Here is a 16,828-nt window from a genome sequence, read left to right on the forward strand (position 1 = left end):
GTGCCTCTGACAATAAAGTGCTCATTTAGCTGGCAAAAAAAGTACCTGTTAATGAATATACATCCATTAAGAACAGTATTTTTTTCATATTCATACTCGGTGCCATTTAGCAAACTAACTATATTCTGTTTATCTTTCCCAGGGAAAATGGAGCTGACAGTATTCTGGACCTCGGTCTCCCAGAGGCTCCAGAGAAATCACAAGTGAACAAAATATATAACCTGTTTCCATTATTTGTTAACTAGTTTCTTGTTTTCTAAAAATGTTTTAGCCATATTTTAGCAAAGTGTGCTAAACCACGACACACTAAAATGACTTTGACACTTAACAGAAACACTTGCACAACACAGATCATCCTAATACGAAGTTGTTATAAACACTGCTCCCCTCCTCCGTTCAATCATTTTTAGCAGCAGGAGAACCGCAAACGTCACGGTTCAACACGCAGTGTGGTTGACATGGAGCTGGACGACCCAGATGACGGTGACGACAACGCTCCTCTCTTCTACCAGCCTGGCAAACGAGGCTTCTACTCCCCTAGACCCGGCAAAAATACAGAGGCCAGACTCAACTGCTTCCGTAATATTGGAAGGTAATAATAAAAAAAATCAAAAGATTTACATGATGTTCGGTTGGATAAAAATGAAATTCAAGAAGGAAAATGTTTCGTGAAATCAGCTGTGTCCTTAGCAGAGTATGAAACAATGTATTTCTCTGTGCAGAATACTGGGCTTATGTCTGCTGCAGAATGAACTCTGTCCAATCACACTGAACAGACATGTCATCAAGGTGCTGCTGGGTAGGAAGGTAAGTAGAAAATATGCCTTTTAAAAAAAAAAAATGCACCTGCTGCATAATGCTTGGTTCTTAAATAATTCAATTGCTAACTATTCTTTTACTGCAGGTGAACTGGCACGACTTTGCGTTCTTTGACCCGGTTATGTATGAGAGCCTGCGGCAGCTAATCCGCCATTCACAGGCTGGTGAAGCCGAAGCAGTGTTTGCTGCCATGGATTTGGCTTTCGCCATTGATCTCTGCAAAGAGGAAGGAGCTGGACAGGTAATGGACTTGGTTGTCTAAGTGTCAAACTTGAGCAGTATCAGATGTCACTTGTCCTGTTAAGATGGAAAAAACAGCGCTGGCAAATGTGTATGTGATGCAAGGTGAAAAACGCGGCAGCACATCTCAAAATTCTCTTCAAGTTAAATTAACTAATGTGCAGGTGGTGACTTAAGTGAAGCTTATATCTCATTCTGCCTTGTTCAGGTTGAGCTCCTGTCTGGAGGGGTCAACATGCCAGTAACTCCCCTCAATGTTTACGAATATGTGAGGAGGTACGCAGAGCACAGAATGCTGGTGGTTGCTGAGCAGCCGCTTCATGTAAGTATAAACGGCAATTTTACAGAACCTTAAATTGTGTGAATGCAGATCAATGCTTTGTCATTTATCAAAATGTGTATTCACACCGGCTGTCTTTCATAGGCAATGAGGAAGGGCTTGCTCGATGTACTGCCCAAGAACGCCTTAGAGGACTTGACAGCTGAAGACTTCAGGCTGCTGGTCAACGGCTGTGGAGAAGTCAATGTCCAGATGCTTATTAGCTTCACCTCCTTCAACGATGAGTCTGGTATGTTGATCTGTCTACATCGCTTTATGTCCATCTTAATCAGTAAAGGATTTACTATTGTACATTTGACTGTCATATACTGACTCAAGACTTCTTCATTCAACAGGGGAAAATGCAGACAAACTTCTCCAGTTTAAACGCTGGTTTTGGTCCATAGTGGAGAAGATGAGCATGACTGAGAGACAAGATCTGGTAAGTCTGCTCCCATCATAATTAGGAATTCTTTCTTTTTCCATACCTTGGCTGTGGGTATCTGCTGATACAGGGTACTGATCAGACACCAGTCTTAAATTAAAAAGCCTCGGTGTACAAGTACTTGGTTTCCTGTATATCAGACACGGGATTAAAAAAGTCGTTTGTGTACTCCTCAGGTGTACTTCTGGACCTCCAGCCCATCTTTGCCAGCCAGCGAGGAGGGCTTCCAGCCGATGCCTTCCATCACGATCCGGCCTCCAGACGACCAGCACCTCCCCACAGCCAACACCTGCATCTCCCGTCTCTACGTGCCACTCTACTCTTCAAAACAGATACTCAAACAGAAACTCCTGCTAGCCATTAAGACCAAGAATTTTGGTTTTGTGTAGAAGTTCAACAAAGAAGAGTTTAAAAAAGGAAAAGAAGAAAAACATGTTTACTGTTGTGTAATATTTACCTAGCTCCATTTTTGTAGATTTATTTTTTGTCTAAACGATTTTATGAAATTCGACATACTGTCGCCATCTCCCCGGGCGGTAATATGTTTGTGTTGTGAACACAAACAGCTTGTTATTTTTATTTCAGTTTTAATTGTTTATTTTTCTTTTGTGTTAATGAAGAAGAGGTATACGGTCCAGAACATTCCTGCATTGGCACTGTAAAATGTAAAGCCCACAGCTCTGCTCTATTGGCTTAAACCTTTGCTTCCCAGGAATTTGGCTTGACAGAAAAGCTGTCTGCCGAAAACCCAGCCAAAGATGACAGCAGTAGAAATATTTAAGACACACTGTGACTATAAGTTTTTTTTGTTTTGTTTTGTTCTTTTCCTTCCCTAGAAACGTACTATCACTGACAGTTCACTGCTGCCTTTGTGGAAAGTCATTTTTTCTTGTACAGGGGGAGTAGGGAATTTCAAAATAAACTTGGATGCAAATACATTGTCATTGTTTGTGTGTGGTCTCTAGTTATGTTACTACTTATTTCAATAGACTACCAGGTAATACATTTTATTAGTAGTAGTTAATAGATTGATGAGCTTACAAACCAAGGGGTGTACACAATAAGTATAGGAATATAAAGAGTAAATAACACCAGCAAAAAATTTAATGTTCCAGTAATGATACTTCCATACTAATCCACATGCCAGAAAACTTCTCCCAAAAAAGAATGTATAATGCAGTGTTGTAAAAACACAAAATTTATCGCATGCGTTATAATGTTGAATTATTAAACTTAGCATGCTCTTCTCAGGGCTTTGACCTGAGAAGAGCAAACACAAAGTGTCAAAGTTGTATATTCCACAAGTGTCCAACTGCAGGCCTCAAGGGCCTGTGTCCTGTAGGTTTTAGACGTGTCCTGGATCCAACACAGCTGAATTACTGGCTAATTTCCTTCGGGATTAATAAAGTATTCTGATTCTGAAATTACCTCCTCAACATGTCTCGAAGTTCTCCAGAGGCCTGGTAATGAACTAATCATTTGATTCGGGTGTGTTGACCCAGGGTGAGATCTAAAACCTACAGGACACCTGCCCTAGAGGCCTGGAATTCCCCACCCATGGATTCAAAAATATATACAGAAAAATCGTACAAAATCCTTGTAGTGTTCTTCCTTTCTTTTTGTGACAAGGTATGAATAGAATAGAATTGAACTTTATTTTCATTGCACATGTCACAAGTTCAAAGCAAAGAAATGCAGTTTGCATCCATCCAGAAACTGCTTGGAAGACAAGCTTGTAAGACAACAGGAGGGATAACGGATATATTCACTTGCAAAAATGTCATTAAAAAGGAATGTGCAGTTATCTACAACACAATAACATACGCCAGTTCAACCAGGCAGTAAGTGTGAATGTGAGCGACTTCAGGTTCAGGTGCAGCTAATCCAACTACTTACCCTCCAGTCAGCTCCTGTGGGACAAAAACCAAAAAACCTTCCTCAGTCACTGGTTTTACTTGGCCTCTTTACCATCAGGTGGATGAATCTGCTCTTGGCCTCTGTGAACTCATTTGTTGGAGCCAGCAGTGGAGCTCTCAATCTCATCCACTATGTATTTGTCCAGCTGCACAGAGCTGCAGAATGGTGTGTTAATACCTGTAATACATACCAGTTTATATATATTATAGCTATATATTAGGGGTGCAACGATACACAAAATTCACGGTTCGGTTCGGTTCGATACTTTGGTGTCACGGTTCGATATTTTTTCGATACAAAAAAATGTTCATGCCTTTTTAATTTGTCATTTATTAAAATTATAAATATATATTTTAACTCAAAAGTACAGTTTTTAAATTTAATGTTGCTGAAACAAAAGTAATTAAAAAAATAAATATATCTCAGGGCTCTCAAAATTTCAAAATCCCTGGTAGCCCTTCGGGCAGGGACTCTTCAGTTTTTGGTAGCCCAAAATAAATGTAAGTAGCCCGAATAAAAAAAGAGAGCAATTTTTTGATTGATGTTTTGTTTCCTGTTTTGTTTCCTTTACAATATTATACATTAAAGTATAATATTGTAAAGGAAACAAAACATTAATCAAAAAAATGTTGAAAAACAAATTACAACATTGTATAAAAATTACAATCATCAACTCAAATACTTGGTTCTAATTGAACAGAAATTTCTATGAACTTGTAAGAACTGTAGGACATGAATCAGTCTGTGTCAGATCCTGACTTTGAAATTTCCGCTGAAGTCACGGGTAAGAGACAAGTGGAACCAAGATCGAGGCCATTTGCTTTTTGAAGTTTGCAAAGACTGCTAAATTTTGCCAGTGGTAGTTCACTCTTTGCAACATAGTACGCTGTTCTAAACAGATTTTTCAGGTTTATTTTTAGTATGTTATTTGCAATTGGTGTTTGTTCTGGGAAAGATATTGCAGACTGAGCAATAATGCATTTCTTGCATTTCTCATAGGTTCTAATGGGGGCCTTTCTTAAAATGACTGGTCCCAGTAACAAAGGCGCTTGTCGACTCAGAAATCGAGAGAAAACCAACAACACACCCGGCAGAACATTATGTTATTTACACGGGTGCACATAAGTGGTCCGCATGTGCGCATTCCCTGTCAAAATAAAAGACGCGCACCAGATAAGAAGTTGCAACGCGCGTTTGCGTCCATATAAAAAGCACTGTTTTTGTCCGCTAGAGTGGGATTTTCACGGCACATTCCGCACCACATCTCTGTGCGTTCATCATTTGTTTGAAGCCAGCTCACCTCCTGCAACCACTTTTCTGAGAATACGCGCTTCTTTTGTGGTTCGGACTCCTTCTGACATTTCTTTGGAGGTGGAGGAACACCAAAGTAATTGCTTAAAGGAGCTTCTTCGACATCTTTAAGAGTTCTAAACAAATGTCTGTCCTCCTCCAGAAAATCTTATGTATGCAAACACGCGTTGCAACTTCATATCTTGTGCGCGTTTTTTATTTTGACAGCGAATGCGCACCTGCGGACCACTTATGTGCAGCCCTGGTTATTTAGCTCGTCATATTGCAGCCACAGAAATTCTTTTGTCCATGAAACCATAAAGCTGCACTTTCTTTTTGCCTTATAGTCTGATTTGTCATAACTTTTCCGTTTTGTGGTAAGCTTTTCTTTGGCTGTCACTTCTTCACCCTGACCTCTCTTATTTGGCTCAGCAGAACTAAAATATATATCCTGCTGCTTTTACATACACACACATAACGGTCAGCGATTCTCTGCTCAATCAACCTCTCATATGTTTAAGCTTGCTGCAGGAGATTTCACTTGTCATGTTTGCATAGTAAGCTAACGATTGATAAGACGATGTCAGAGGAATTGGTGCGCAAATTATCATCACTCACCAATCAGTACTGTTGCTCTCTATACACAGTTCGTGCGATTGCAAAGTGAAAGCAAAAAACAAGCGCAAATTCAAACGCGATTTCAATATGTCACATATTGACAGTGGCTCACCGATGCCAATGACATAATTACCCAGCTACATTTCTGAAAGAATGCAAAAGCATTGGCATATATTTTTCCTTCCTACAATAGCCCGACGGGCAGGGCAGAGATAGATTTTGGTAGTCCGACTGGAAAAATCGCTAGCCCCGGGACGTGGGGCTAGCGATTTTGCGAGCCCTGTATCTGATTGAATCACTCACCTTTGGAAAAGAGAGTTTATTACAGAGAAATGGCTCTTTCCAAAATAAAAGCTATACTATACGCTTCTTCTGGGCTATATTCCCAGCAGCATATTGTAGCGGGTCAGGGCTGTTCGGGGTTCTGTTTGTACAGTTATGTTTTGTTTATGTTGCCATAGTGACGGGTGACGCCCTCTCGCTGCGACGGTGTGTCCTTCGGGGTCAGAGGGCGCCCTGTGTGTTGTTGTTGTTGTTGTTGTTGCTGTGCGGTTGCCGCGCTGAGCAGTTAGCTAGCGGCAGTGTTCTTCTGCAGATGTCAATAAACGGCTGTGCTCCCTGGCTAGCTCACGGGAAGCAAGACCAAACGACACCTCCGTCTCCTCCTTGTCTGAGCTCGCCACATTGGTGTCAGAAGTGGGATGATGGTGGCACCCCATGTTCTGACCCGAGTGACTTTTCCCCCGCCGGTCGTAACCGGCCGGTGCGCCAAAAGAAGGCACCTGGACATTTGCAGGACTTTGTGTGGGGTAATGGGGTCGTCGGGGATGACTGACCCCTTAGGTGGGGGCTATGTAGCGGGTCAGGGCTGTTCGGGGTTCTGTTTGTACAGTTATGTTTTGTTTATGTTGCCATAGTGACGGGTGACGCCTTCTCGCTGCAACGGTGTGTCCTTCCGGAGTCAGAGGGCGCTCTGTGTGTTGTTGTTGTTGCTGTGCAGTTGCCGCGCTGAGCAGTTAGCTAGCGGCAGTGTTCTTCTGCAGATGTCAATAAACGGCTGTGCTCCCTGGCTAGCTCACGGGAAGCAAGACAAACGATACCTCCGTCTCCTCCTTGTCTGAGCTCGCCACAATATTAAACATATCAGATCCCCATAAGGAGAATCATGTGCTAACGGCTGTCTAAATGACTCGGGTAAAGTTTGTAGCATGCATGCTTGTTGTTTTTGTCTGCTTCCACTTGTCTTTGCACTAGGATGATGTCGGTGTAAATGTGCAGTCATATTCGTTGTGTTCCCACTAGTGCTGTCAGCGTTAATCTCGTTGAAATGACGTTAACGCCACAACACGGCAAATCTCCGTTAACGAGCTACTCCTGCGTGGGGCTAGACGGCCAACACCTTAACGAGCTAACTGCGCTAACACACTAGCTCCCACCCATGTAATTGAGCATTGCGTGGCACATCCAACATACTGTTTTACTTTAGTCCATGACTCGCTTACCTTCAGGGTCATATGTCACATGAAAACCAAAATAATTCCAAACGCCAGATCTGAATGAGGGTGGGGGAGGTTCAATTTGCCATGTTGCAAGGAGAGCTTAACTTCTGTCTCGCTAGTTTGCCCTGCGCTCTTCCTTCTGACGATGCTGTCTGTCTGTGTTGAACGCTCAGTGGATCTGCGCTCGACAGTGCAGCCTAGGCGGAGTAGTCGAACGCAGATTCACTGAGCGCTCAACACAGACAGCATCGTCAGAAGGAAAGTTGATAAAATAAATTACAAATTTTGTATTGTTCGATACATATGCATACCGAACCGAAAGCACTGTATCGAACGGTTCAATATCGATACAAGTATCGTTGCACCCATCCATCCATCCATTCGCTTCCGCTTCTCCTTTTCAGGGTCGCGGGGGGCACTGGAGCCTATCCCAGCTGTCATAGGGCGAAAGGCGGGGTACACCCTGGACAGGTCGCCAGTCTGTCGCAGGGCCAACACACAGGGACAGACAACCATTCACACTCACATTCACTCGCACATTCACACCTAGTGACAATTTGGATTAATCAATTAACCTATCCCCACAAGCTGCATGTCTTTGGACGGTGGGAGGAAGCCGGAGTACCCGGAGAGAACCCACGCAAACACGGGGAGAACATGCAAACTCCACACAGAAAGACCCCGGCCTGATGGTGGAATTGAACTCAGGACCTTCTTGCTGTGCGGCAACAGTGCTAACCACCGTGCCACCGTGCTGCCCTAATATATATATATATACTAATATAATAAATGGGATTCTTTTTCTATGATTGTGTCATGAAATTCATCATCATTCCAGCAAGTTTTACATTTGATGCAATATGTTTATGTAGGTTCTCAGTCATCCAGGTCATGGTAGCCTAAGGGGCTGGACTTCTTTAATTTTCTTGAAGACATCTCACCTGTCATCCGAAAAGCTTCAGTTCTGAAACCAAATAGTGGAGTCACTTGGCTCATGTGAAAAAAATGTGCGGGTCATTATCATGACAAGGCGACCTTGCGTCGCCTTATCGTGTGACCTATTGAGATCACCTGATGCAAGATGTGAGTGGGGGTTGAGGCACCTGGGAACAGATCTCAAAACTGCATTGTAGGTGGCAGGCAGTTGATGTGCTAGCTAAGGCACCCCCCTCTGTTCAAAGATTAAAAACTTTAAACAAAGGTTAACTTATTTTTGTTTAACATTTTTCCTCTATTACTTTGTTGTTGTTGTTGTTGTTTTTCATTAAAATTTTTGTCCTTTTGATAATCTTTGTACAAGGGGGGTGGGGCAGGTCTGTGTTAAAGGCGTACTGGAAACATTTTTGAATCAAGAATTTTGACCAATCAGCATGGAGAAAGTTGTAGCCCTGCCTATTTCAACGGACCTGCAATAACCCGTTTTTTTTTATTTCTTCCAATGATTTTATGTGCGGAAAAAAATAAAAAATAAAAACTCGTGAGCTGTTAATTTGACCAGAGACTTTTAGGTATCAACATCAGGATCTGTCATTTGTAGGACCAAGGCAACAAAAATATGATACAAAAGTGTATAGAAATAATACACCATGCACACAGTACGTGTGTGCAACTCTGTACTTGAAATAAAAAAAACTATCAAAACAATTCAAGTTCATAATGTATTTTTTGATAAATAACCTAAGACAGCTATAACACGTAGCTGTAATTCACAACCCGGAAACTCAGGTTTACGACTGTCGTGAAGGCAGCGTGTCTCTCTTCCAGTCAGAACGGAGCCATATGAGGTGAACCTGCTTTACTCGCGCTCCTCACACTGGACTCATTGTGGTGGTCAGCTAACGGTAGCAAATTATCTTATGATGATATCAGTTAGCTAATTTGTTTAGCCACCGCAGCGCTTACAACATTTCGCTAGCTTGCTTGGCTGATCGGCTTGGCTGATGTTGCTGGCGGATGAATTCGTTGTTTTTCATAATGTCGAAATCGTTCCGTTATTTTTAGCTAGCACTGCATGCTAGCGCAGCTAATAGTGGTAAGCAAAGCGTGACTAATCGGTCTATCAGAAACCGGAGGAATGGAGCAGTGGCAGGACGCGGCCTCTCGGCAGGTCAGCCTGCTTACTGATCGTGTGAATGAACTGTTGTCCAGAGGTCTGGAGCTACTGCGCTCCGAACTCGGCGTGGATTTGGGGCTGAAGCCGGAGCTCATTCCGCCATGGATGATCCTTTTGCTGGCAGGTACTGGGCTGCTGCTGCTGGTCGCTCTGTGGGCCTCAGTCTGTCGGGGTCTCTTCAAGAAGCGCCCTGTTATGAGCCATGCGGACGACGGAATTGAACTAAAGCGAACTGTCGGTAAACCCGTCAAATCCGAGGAACCGAAGAAAAAGAAAAAGAAAGCGGAAAAGGCACGTAAAATGAAGTCTGTTTTATTTCCAGCTTTTCCCTATACCGCTAGCAGGGCTAGCTGTCAGGCTAACGCCACGGTGACAACTAAATCTCATGTCATGGCTAAAACAAGCTTCAGGCTAGTGTTCTGTCCGGCTATGCCGTTAATGGTTGGCGTTTTATGCATAAGTAACAACGGTATAACTTGTAATGATACTCGTGAATTTTAAATGACCTTTCCAGAAATCTCAGCCAAACGGGAGAGCTATCGCTGAGCCACAGGAAGAAGCCATAGCGTCGGAAGAGATAGTGCCACATCACCAACCGCCCCCACCAGAAGTCAAGCCGGAGAAGGTTGCTGAGGTAATTTAAAATCGTGCCAGAATCACACTCTGTTAGGACTCAAACCAATTAATTTTTCTATTTTAATTTATCTACGATAATGCTTGTCTTTTGTAGCATTTTCTATCATTCGCGTTACTACTTTGACGTCTTCACTGAATGTAGTCAAGGAAGAAAAAAAAAAAGAACATTTTCGCCCTTTCACTCTTTAATGATGCAACCGGCCACTGGTGTTGGGTTACAGTCTTCAGCTGTCATATGCAGCACAAATGTGGAGATGTCCGCTTATCACAGCACATAGTGTCATCTTCTAAAGACCACAATATAAAAGTATTGGTGACCCGGAAGGTTCGGCAGTCAGACGTGGAATCACGCAGGAGATAAAGTAGTGCTCACAAAAAGTACATGTAGAAGATTTAGGTACAGTGGATGTAGTTTCACTTATAAATAGACGAGGCCTGAGCCTGCTGTGCAGCATGGTTCATTCAGCATGTGGTCGCGTTCCCCCTCCTTAATAAATCATATGTTCTGCATACTATCAACATCTTTCTGATTCTGTAAACTGTCATATAACCTTGTGTGTTTATGTCTTTGTCAAATATACTGGCTTTTGTTTGCAACTTTATGTCCGCTCTTTGTTTTCCAGGTGAAGAAGTCAAAGAAAAAGGCCAAACAGGCTGTGAAGGAGACCAAGACAGTGACTACAGATGGCAAAGAACCAGAAGAAGGTAAAATGTTCTGAGTCCTGTCATCATTTAGCTGTTTTCAAAGTGATACTCTGGTATTATCTGTGGTATTTGACTGTTTTAGTTTGTTTAGCTTACCTCATAAGGAAGACATACCCAGTGACCTGACCAGTGAACCACAAAGGGAATAATTAACAGCGTGGGTTTAGTTACATGCAATCGGTGTCTTAGTAAAATTCACTTAGCCTCAAGTCTACATCCAGTCCTTCGCCCTGCTTAATCTGTACCATTTTTTTCCCCCTCACTAATCCTGTAATGAACTCCTGCAGTATTTTGTGACAAATTCTACACTGAACTTAGTGCTACCTTTCAGGCACATGGGAAACCAAGGTCAGCAACAAGGAGAAACGGGAGCAGCGCAAGAAGGATAAGAGTTCCAGCGATGGCTCAGCCAGCCCCGGTGGAGGGGGAACACCTGTGAGTGTTCCCACAGAGCAGCCCAAGGCCTCCACAGCCCCTGCACCTACCAACCAGAAGAAGAAAAAAGGTGGCTTTTTAAGTGTCCTTTCTGCATTTGAAGAGTTCTTTTTAAAGATCCTGTAGACAGTTGCACAAATGTTGTTTCTGTATACATTGTTGTTGCCTTTCGTTGGTCTCTCGTGGCCAAAACAGTCTATGAATACAGGCATTATGGGAATTTGAGTCTCGAGTGAGCTTTCTCAGAATTGTTTTTGCAGTGTTTTTTCTTGACCTTGCTCTTTATTCTCAGGAGAATCCACAAAAGTGAAGCCTGAGAAGGTGGAGGCTGTTGTCTCTAAAGGTAATTATCAGTATGAAATTGAGAAAGACATCACACATTGATATTAGTACGTACTAGAAGTAAATTACAGCAAAGTCTGGGTTGATGTGCCGCTAGCCTGTCAAGTGGAATCAAATGTTTCTCTCTTGGTATTAGTTAACAGCAACAATGCGGTGGAGGTGTCCTCTGCTGTACCTGATGTGCCGGTAAAGATTCCTGCTCAAACTGTTGCTCCCAAGACTGCCTCCTGTACCACCAGCAGGGAACCACCACTGTGGAAGACGGGGATTGATGGTACTTCTAAACTCTTCATTGTTGATCTTGACTTCTGTTAAGCATAGTGCTTTAAAATAATTATTACAATTAACTGGCTCGTTTAAAAAGTCACACATCTACAAAATATCCCCCATGGTGTATTCAGATCAAAAACAAAGCAAAGTTTTCACATGGTGCAGGTGCATACAAAGCAGGTGCAAAGACAAGTGTGAAAACATTTCATCTTTAGCAAACGATCTATAAATCGTTGAGTTTGAGACAGAACAAAGAAAGTGTAGGGCTTAGAGAAAAGGCTGGGAATTTGTAAAACTTCTTGTAAATTCTGAAGATGGTGTTTGAACCTGATTCCAGTCTACTCTTTCTCCTTTTGGCTCCTGCTATATTGGGTTTTCCAAAAAACAATTAATTCTTCATTATTGTCCTGAACACATCTTTAGATTTGTTGTGTTTGGGAGAAAAAGAAACTATAAGTGTAATAGAGCTTCATATTAAAAATGGCTTACTGAATATTAACTCACCATCAGTACCAACGGTACCAACTAGTCTGTTAGGGCACATTAGTCCTCATTCATAAAGTGCTTTACAAATCAGAACATTACAGCTGCCAGGTGGATTTTTCCCGTTTGAGTGTAACTGGTCAAACAACAGAGCCACTTACTGCTAAAGAGACAGAGTGAAAGTGGACAATATATCCTTGGTTTCGTAACATAAAACTCATTGTTGCTCCCAGGGAAAGCACAAAAGTGAACCCAGTCCTTATTTTCCCCTGAGTTATCGATTTTGTCACTAGTTAGCCAACATAAGCTAATGTAGGTCTATTAGCAACAACCAACCAACAACATGACATCACGTTCTGTACTAACAGAAGATAGTGCTATACATGTTTTTAAAAATTTACGCACAGACGGCGTTAAATCTGTTTTTGATAGGTTTTTGTCTAAAGTTTGACAGTAAAATTCTCTTGAATTATTATTTTTTATTACTTTAAATATACAGCTGCTTAAAGGCCCCATTCAGACAATTTAGAATCCCCAAGGTCAATGTTTTGAGCAGTGATGACACAACTTCTGTGAAATGTGTCTTTCAGAGGCGTGGACTGTGAGTAAAAGGGGAATGCCAACAACCCAGGTAAATCTGATGTCTTTACCGAGTCTGGGAATTGGTACTGCTGGTAAGTATACACTGCAGCAAAACTGAGTCCTGCCACTAGATGGCACTGTTTGTCTTGCCCAGATTTGGTTGTATTAACGCGGTAATTGTTGTCTCCATAGAGCCCAAGCCTGTGAACGACCTGCCGTGGATCAGTCAGCCCAGACTAGATGATGAGTGGTCTGGACTCAGTAAGTGCCATTTACTGGTTTTCTTTCACCGCACTGTTTAATTTTGATGTTGCTTGATGTCATCTCTGTTGTGGTACTCCTTCACGTTTATGTCTCGTGACACCCTTTTTGTCTCTCAGACGGTGGTTCTGTGGACACCAGTTCTGACTGGAACGCCCCCTCTGAAGCATGGGGCAACTATGAAGAGCCCACCCTCGAGCCTCCTCCAGCACAGGAGCAGCCCCTCCCTGAGCCAGCCAAGGTTAATCTGTTGATCGGAGTGGCAGTAAGTGTGGCCAAGCTCTGGACAAAAATAAGCATTATAGAAGTTTTAAAAATAACAACCCATTAACTAATGAGTCATCAGGGCTTAGACTCAATGAGCTGTCCTCGTTCTTTCTTTTGACTGTGACCCTGCAGCTCAGTGGCTCAACACAGTAGACTGAATAGACAACATAGTTTATCATATTATGGCGGCTGTTTGAAACCAGTATGTGGATGTGTACAGATCATATAGACTTCAAAGGCCTTTCTCATAGCGGACATTTTTCTACAGTATGACAAACACAGGTGTAATAAATGTTGCCGTGAATAGCAGTTTACTTAAATGTTGATGCGATGACATGTTGTCATGTGCTACTGTGCCTTGCTTCTGCCAACAGACAGTGGAAAAGTAAGGAATTACCAAAGCATTCCCATTTGCTCTAGAATTTCTAATATAGTGTCTGTTCCTGCGTTTTTAAGTCATGTTTTATCCTCATGGGTTCACAGGAGGATGGTGACGATGAGAAGGATAAGGGAGTGACCACTGCTGATGGAGCGGCTAAAACTAAAAAGAAGAAAAAGAAAAAGAAGAAGGCTGCTGAGGAGGGAGGAACAGCTGGTCAGGTAACAGCTTGTGAGCAAATGCACCGCTGAGTGTAGTAACCTTAAAAGGTGTAAAACAAAGAGTGGTGAGATGTTCATTCTCCTGGATATTTTTTTTTGTCTAAATTCCACTTGTTTGTTTGTTGGCTCAGGAGCCGGAGAAGGAAACTGCACCTGCAGCCTCGGTGAAGAAGCAGCCACCTGTTCAGGAGAACGCTGCTGCCGTCCAGCCTGTCAAAGCAGCTGTCGAGGTCAGTGGGCTGACGGGCAAGAAGGAATCAAAGATGATCTTGAAAAACGCGGCTATTCTGTTCTCTGACCCGTAGCCTTGCAGCTGTTTCTTTTTCGCTCTTAACTTGCTGTTTTCCCTTTCCTAACAGGTGAGAGCAGAGCGTCCAGTGAAAGACTACATATCCCAGAAATCCCCTGTCACACAAGTGCCACTGAAGCCAAATGAAGGAGAACCAACTGCCAAGCAGAACAACCTTCCTGCTCCGACACAACAAAGTAAGCGCTAAACACTGTCAGATGTGACACCAGAACCTTGTGCATGCTGGTACTGAGGCATTTGGTGCAGCTAAATATGACTTTCCCAGTTGTCTAGTTGTTAACTCTGATTTACTTGTATTGGAGTATCAGATGCACATAAGCTGCATATTTTGAAGCATTTACAATTTCAGGTTCTGAGCAGTTTGGCAGCGTGCTATTAATGTAAAGCAAATTAATATAAAGCAAACTGAATCTCCTTCACTAACAAATCTGTATCCAAATCCAGATGTGGGTCTTAAAGCTTTTCTCCTTTACTTTTGTCTAAACCCTTTTTTTTATGTTACTTTTTATACAAACAAAAAACAAGTAGATCCGTTGCTGAAGTTGGGACAACTATTGGTGTCCAGTGTCTCCAGTAATTATAACGTTGAAAAATGAGTACAATCACATTTTCTATAAACTTGTTACTCAAGTATCACGTTCATGTGACAATGCTGAAGTGTGTGTTTCAAGGTTAAGCTTGTTAATAATCTTAGGAAATTTAATCTGCAACAACTTGGATCATTTGCTCTTGATACTGTATGCTTTGATCAAGCTCTTTAAATCTGTGCTCAGCTCATTTCTATTACCCACGCCATCTTTTTCTGGGAATGATGGGTTAAAATTTTGTCAGTGGAAGTCAAACTCTTTTTCTCACCAGTGAATCAAACAGATGTGGGGTTATGCTCATTGAAAGAGATGTTTAAAGGTGTTCCTACCTTTGTGTGTTTCCACAGAAAAACCTGAGGAGAGCCAAGCGCCCAAACCAGCAAAGAAGAAGAAGGCGAGGAGAGAGACATGAGACGGAGTCCACTCTGCAGGCCTCTGTATGCAAGAGACTTGATACTCTGTTTATGCAACACCTTTGGTGGCAGGAACTCTGAACAAAGATCTTCTCGATGGACTCTACCTTGAAAACGTGTGGAAACCGAAACAACTTTTATACACATCCACGTGTCAGCAGGCGCATCGTTGAAAACTGAAACTAGATGCAGTGCAATCTAATGTAATGCGGTGTTGATGATTTTTAAGTATGCATTTGATACTGATTGTGTCTTCTAATTCCACTGAATCCAATAACTGAAGGAGCTGTATTGTAGTAATTAGACGTGTAGAAATTACTGATCATGTTTAGAAGTGTGTTATCGTGGTGGCTATCGAACGCAGAATTACTGTGTAGAGAATGCAAACGGTTGCATCAGGTTACACGACACTAGGCCTTCGCTTTGCTGTCCTTTTTTTTTTTTTTTTTCTTTTCTTAAATTGCTCTGATGTTTGTAAGCTGTGGCACCGGTGAAAAGAGCAGGAAGATCAAATGTTTGTGTCAGCGGTTTGGGCTCGACGGCACGTAAACATTTGTGACATGAAATGAGCTGTGAGCGTTGTGAGACCATGGAAAAGGGACTCATGAGCCGCACTGTATTTTTTATTTTACTTTTTTTTTTTTTCCATGTAATTTTGAACACTTCATGGACACACTCTCCATCTGGTCTGTCCCCTGTCTGTTGTTGTACTGCAGTGTGTCGAGACAACAGTTTCCTTGCCGTGTTTACTGTCTGTGACTGCTCTTAGGAGCGCAGCCGCGTGGGAGCCTCTGATCGTACACGTGTCACGGCAGTGTCATCAACCTCCTCATGATTTTCCACCAGTGAGTGATTCCGAAGTCTTCAGAACCTTTTGTAAAACCTGTTTGTAACAAAAGAAAAGCTTAAGCCATATGTAAAAAGACTAAATAAAGGCCAGTTTTTCTACATTTGGGCTTCTTCATAGCACAGTGTGGATTGTCCCATCACTTTGAGAAACAGTGTTACTGCTGTTGAGCTCAGGCCTCAGGCCTGCAACCTCACCTTTAGAAGATTCACTTTATGTGGAAGTGGGAAAATAAAAGTGGACTTGCAAGGATCAAAAGTAGCCAGGTTTCTCCTTAATAATAATAATGGACTGCATTTATAGAGCGCTTTTCGGGACCCTCAAAGCGCTTTACAATTCTACTATTCATTCACTCTCACACACTGGTGGAGGCAGCTACAGCTGCCCTGGGGCAGACTGACAGAAGCGAGGCTGCCATATCGCGCCATCGGCCCCTCTGGCCATCACCAGTAGGCGGTAGGTGAAGTGTCTTGCCCAAGGACACAATGACCGAGACTGTCCGAGCCGGGGCTCGAACCGGCAACCTTCCGATTACAAGACGAACTGCCAACTCTTGAGCCACAATCGCCCTTGCATAAGGCAGTGGTGCTTTTTAAAAGACGCGACCAGTAACTTCCAGATTAAAGTACTTATTTTAATCCCCGGCTGTATAACTTTCTGGAAATGACGGGTTACATCATCGGATTTGATCCGATCTAATCTGTCACACGCTCCAGTGTTTATCATCCTCAGGACGAGTAAATGCATCCTTCTGCAGCGGATCGGCAAAGCTGATCAGACTATAACCGGAAGCATCGGGATCCTTTTCTTTTCAAAATAGTAGCATGCTC

General features: G+C 42.6%; 2 protein-coding genes and 1 long non-coding RNA gene across 15 annotated transcripts in view; 2 read left to right on the forward strand and 1 right to left on the reverse strand.

The window, feature by feature from the left end:
• ubr5 (ubiquitin protein ligase E3 component n-recognin 5) overlaps nucleotides 1–2,761 on the forward strand; it is a 30,613-nt gene extending 27,852 nt beyond the window's left edge. For 9 of the 13 annotated variants that reach the window (XM_082553171.1, XM_082553179.1, XM_082553180.1 and 6 more), the window contains 8 exons: nucleotides 143–203; nucleotides 411–592; nucleotides 723–807; nucleotides 905–1,060; nucleotides 1,268–1,381; nucleotides 1,484–1,628; nucleotides 1,735–1,820; nucleotides 2,000–2,761. In XM_082553171.1, the coding sequence (XP_082409297.1) occupies nucleotides 143–203; nucleotides 411–592; nucleotides 723–807; nucleotides 905–1,060; nucleotides 1,268–1,381; nucleotides 1,484–1,628; nucleotides 1,735–1,820; nucleotides 2,000–2,212 (1,042 nt within the window). In that variant the 3' untranslated portion in view covers nucleotides 2,213–2,761. The remainder of the gene's footprint in view (nucleotides 1–142; nucleotides 204–410; nucleotides 593–722; nucleotides 808–904; nucleotides 1,061–1,267; nucleotides 1,382–1,483; nucleotides 1,629–1,734; nucleotides 1,821–1,999) is intronic. The other 4 variants (XM_082553176.1, XM_082553172.1, XM_082553181.1 and 1 more) reach the window with 1 other exon arrangement.
• On the reverse strand, nucleotides 2,272–7,895 carry LOC309718160. Its single transcript, XR_014279891.1, has 2 exons — nucleotides 7,151–7,895; nucleotides 2,272–3,917 (listed from the first exon to the last, which is right to left on the reverse strand). It is a non-coding gene; the product is annotated as an uncharacterized lncRNA (long non-coding RNA).
• A 987-nt stretch (nucleotides 7,896–8,882) lies between these two features.
• LOC309716553 (protein LYRIC-like) lies at nucleotides 8,883–16,101 on the forward strand. The gene is made up of 13 exons (XM_082550418.1): nucleotides 8,883–9,551; nucleotides 9,775–9,894; nucleotides 10,520–10,601; nucleotides 10,933–11,106; nucleotides 11,329–11,379; nucleotides 11,515–11,652; nucleotides 12,722–12,805; nucleotides 12,906–12,974; nucleotides 13,094–13,239; nucleotides 13,725–13,841; nucleotides 13,973–14,071; nucleotides 14,201–14,327; nucleotides 15,086–16,101. The coding sequence occupies exons 1-13, from the start codon at nucleotides 9,222–9,224 to the stop codon at nucleotides 15,148–15,150; spliced, it is 1,602 nt and encodes a 533-aa protein (XP_082406544.1). The 5' UTR covers nucleotides 8,883–9,221; the 3' UTR covers nucleotides 15,151–16,101.
• The last annotated feature ends 727 nt before the right edge of the window (nucleotides 16,102–16,828 follow it).

Source organism: Aulonocara stuartgranti (assembly GCF_965226115.1).
Source record: "Aulonocara stuartgranti genome assembly, chromosome: 11".
Classification (NCBI taxonomy): domain Eukaryota; kingdom Metazoa; phylum Chordata; class Actinopteri; order Cichliformes; family Cichlidae; genus Aulonocara; species Aulonocara stuartgranti.

Bases quoted from the DNA above. Each gene is read 5' to 3' on its own strand.
- LOC309716553 (XM_082550418.1), top strand. From the start codon at position 9,222: ATGGAGCAGTGGCAGGACGCGGCCTCTCGGCAGGTCAGCCTGCTTACT. The intron at 11,380-11,514 runs GTAATTATCAGT...TCTTGGTATTAG, and splicing joins GGAGGCTGTTGTCTCTAAAG to TTAACAGCAACAATGCGGTG. The intron at 14,328-15,085 runs GTAAGCGCTAAA...GTGTTTCCACAG, and splicing joins TCCTGCTCCGACACAACAAA to AAAAACCTGAGGAGAGCCAA.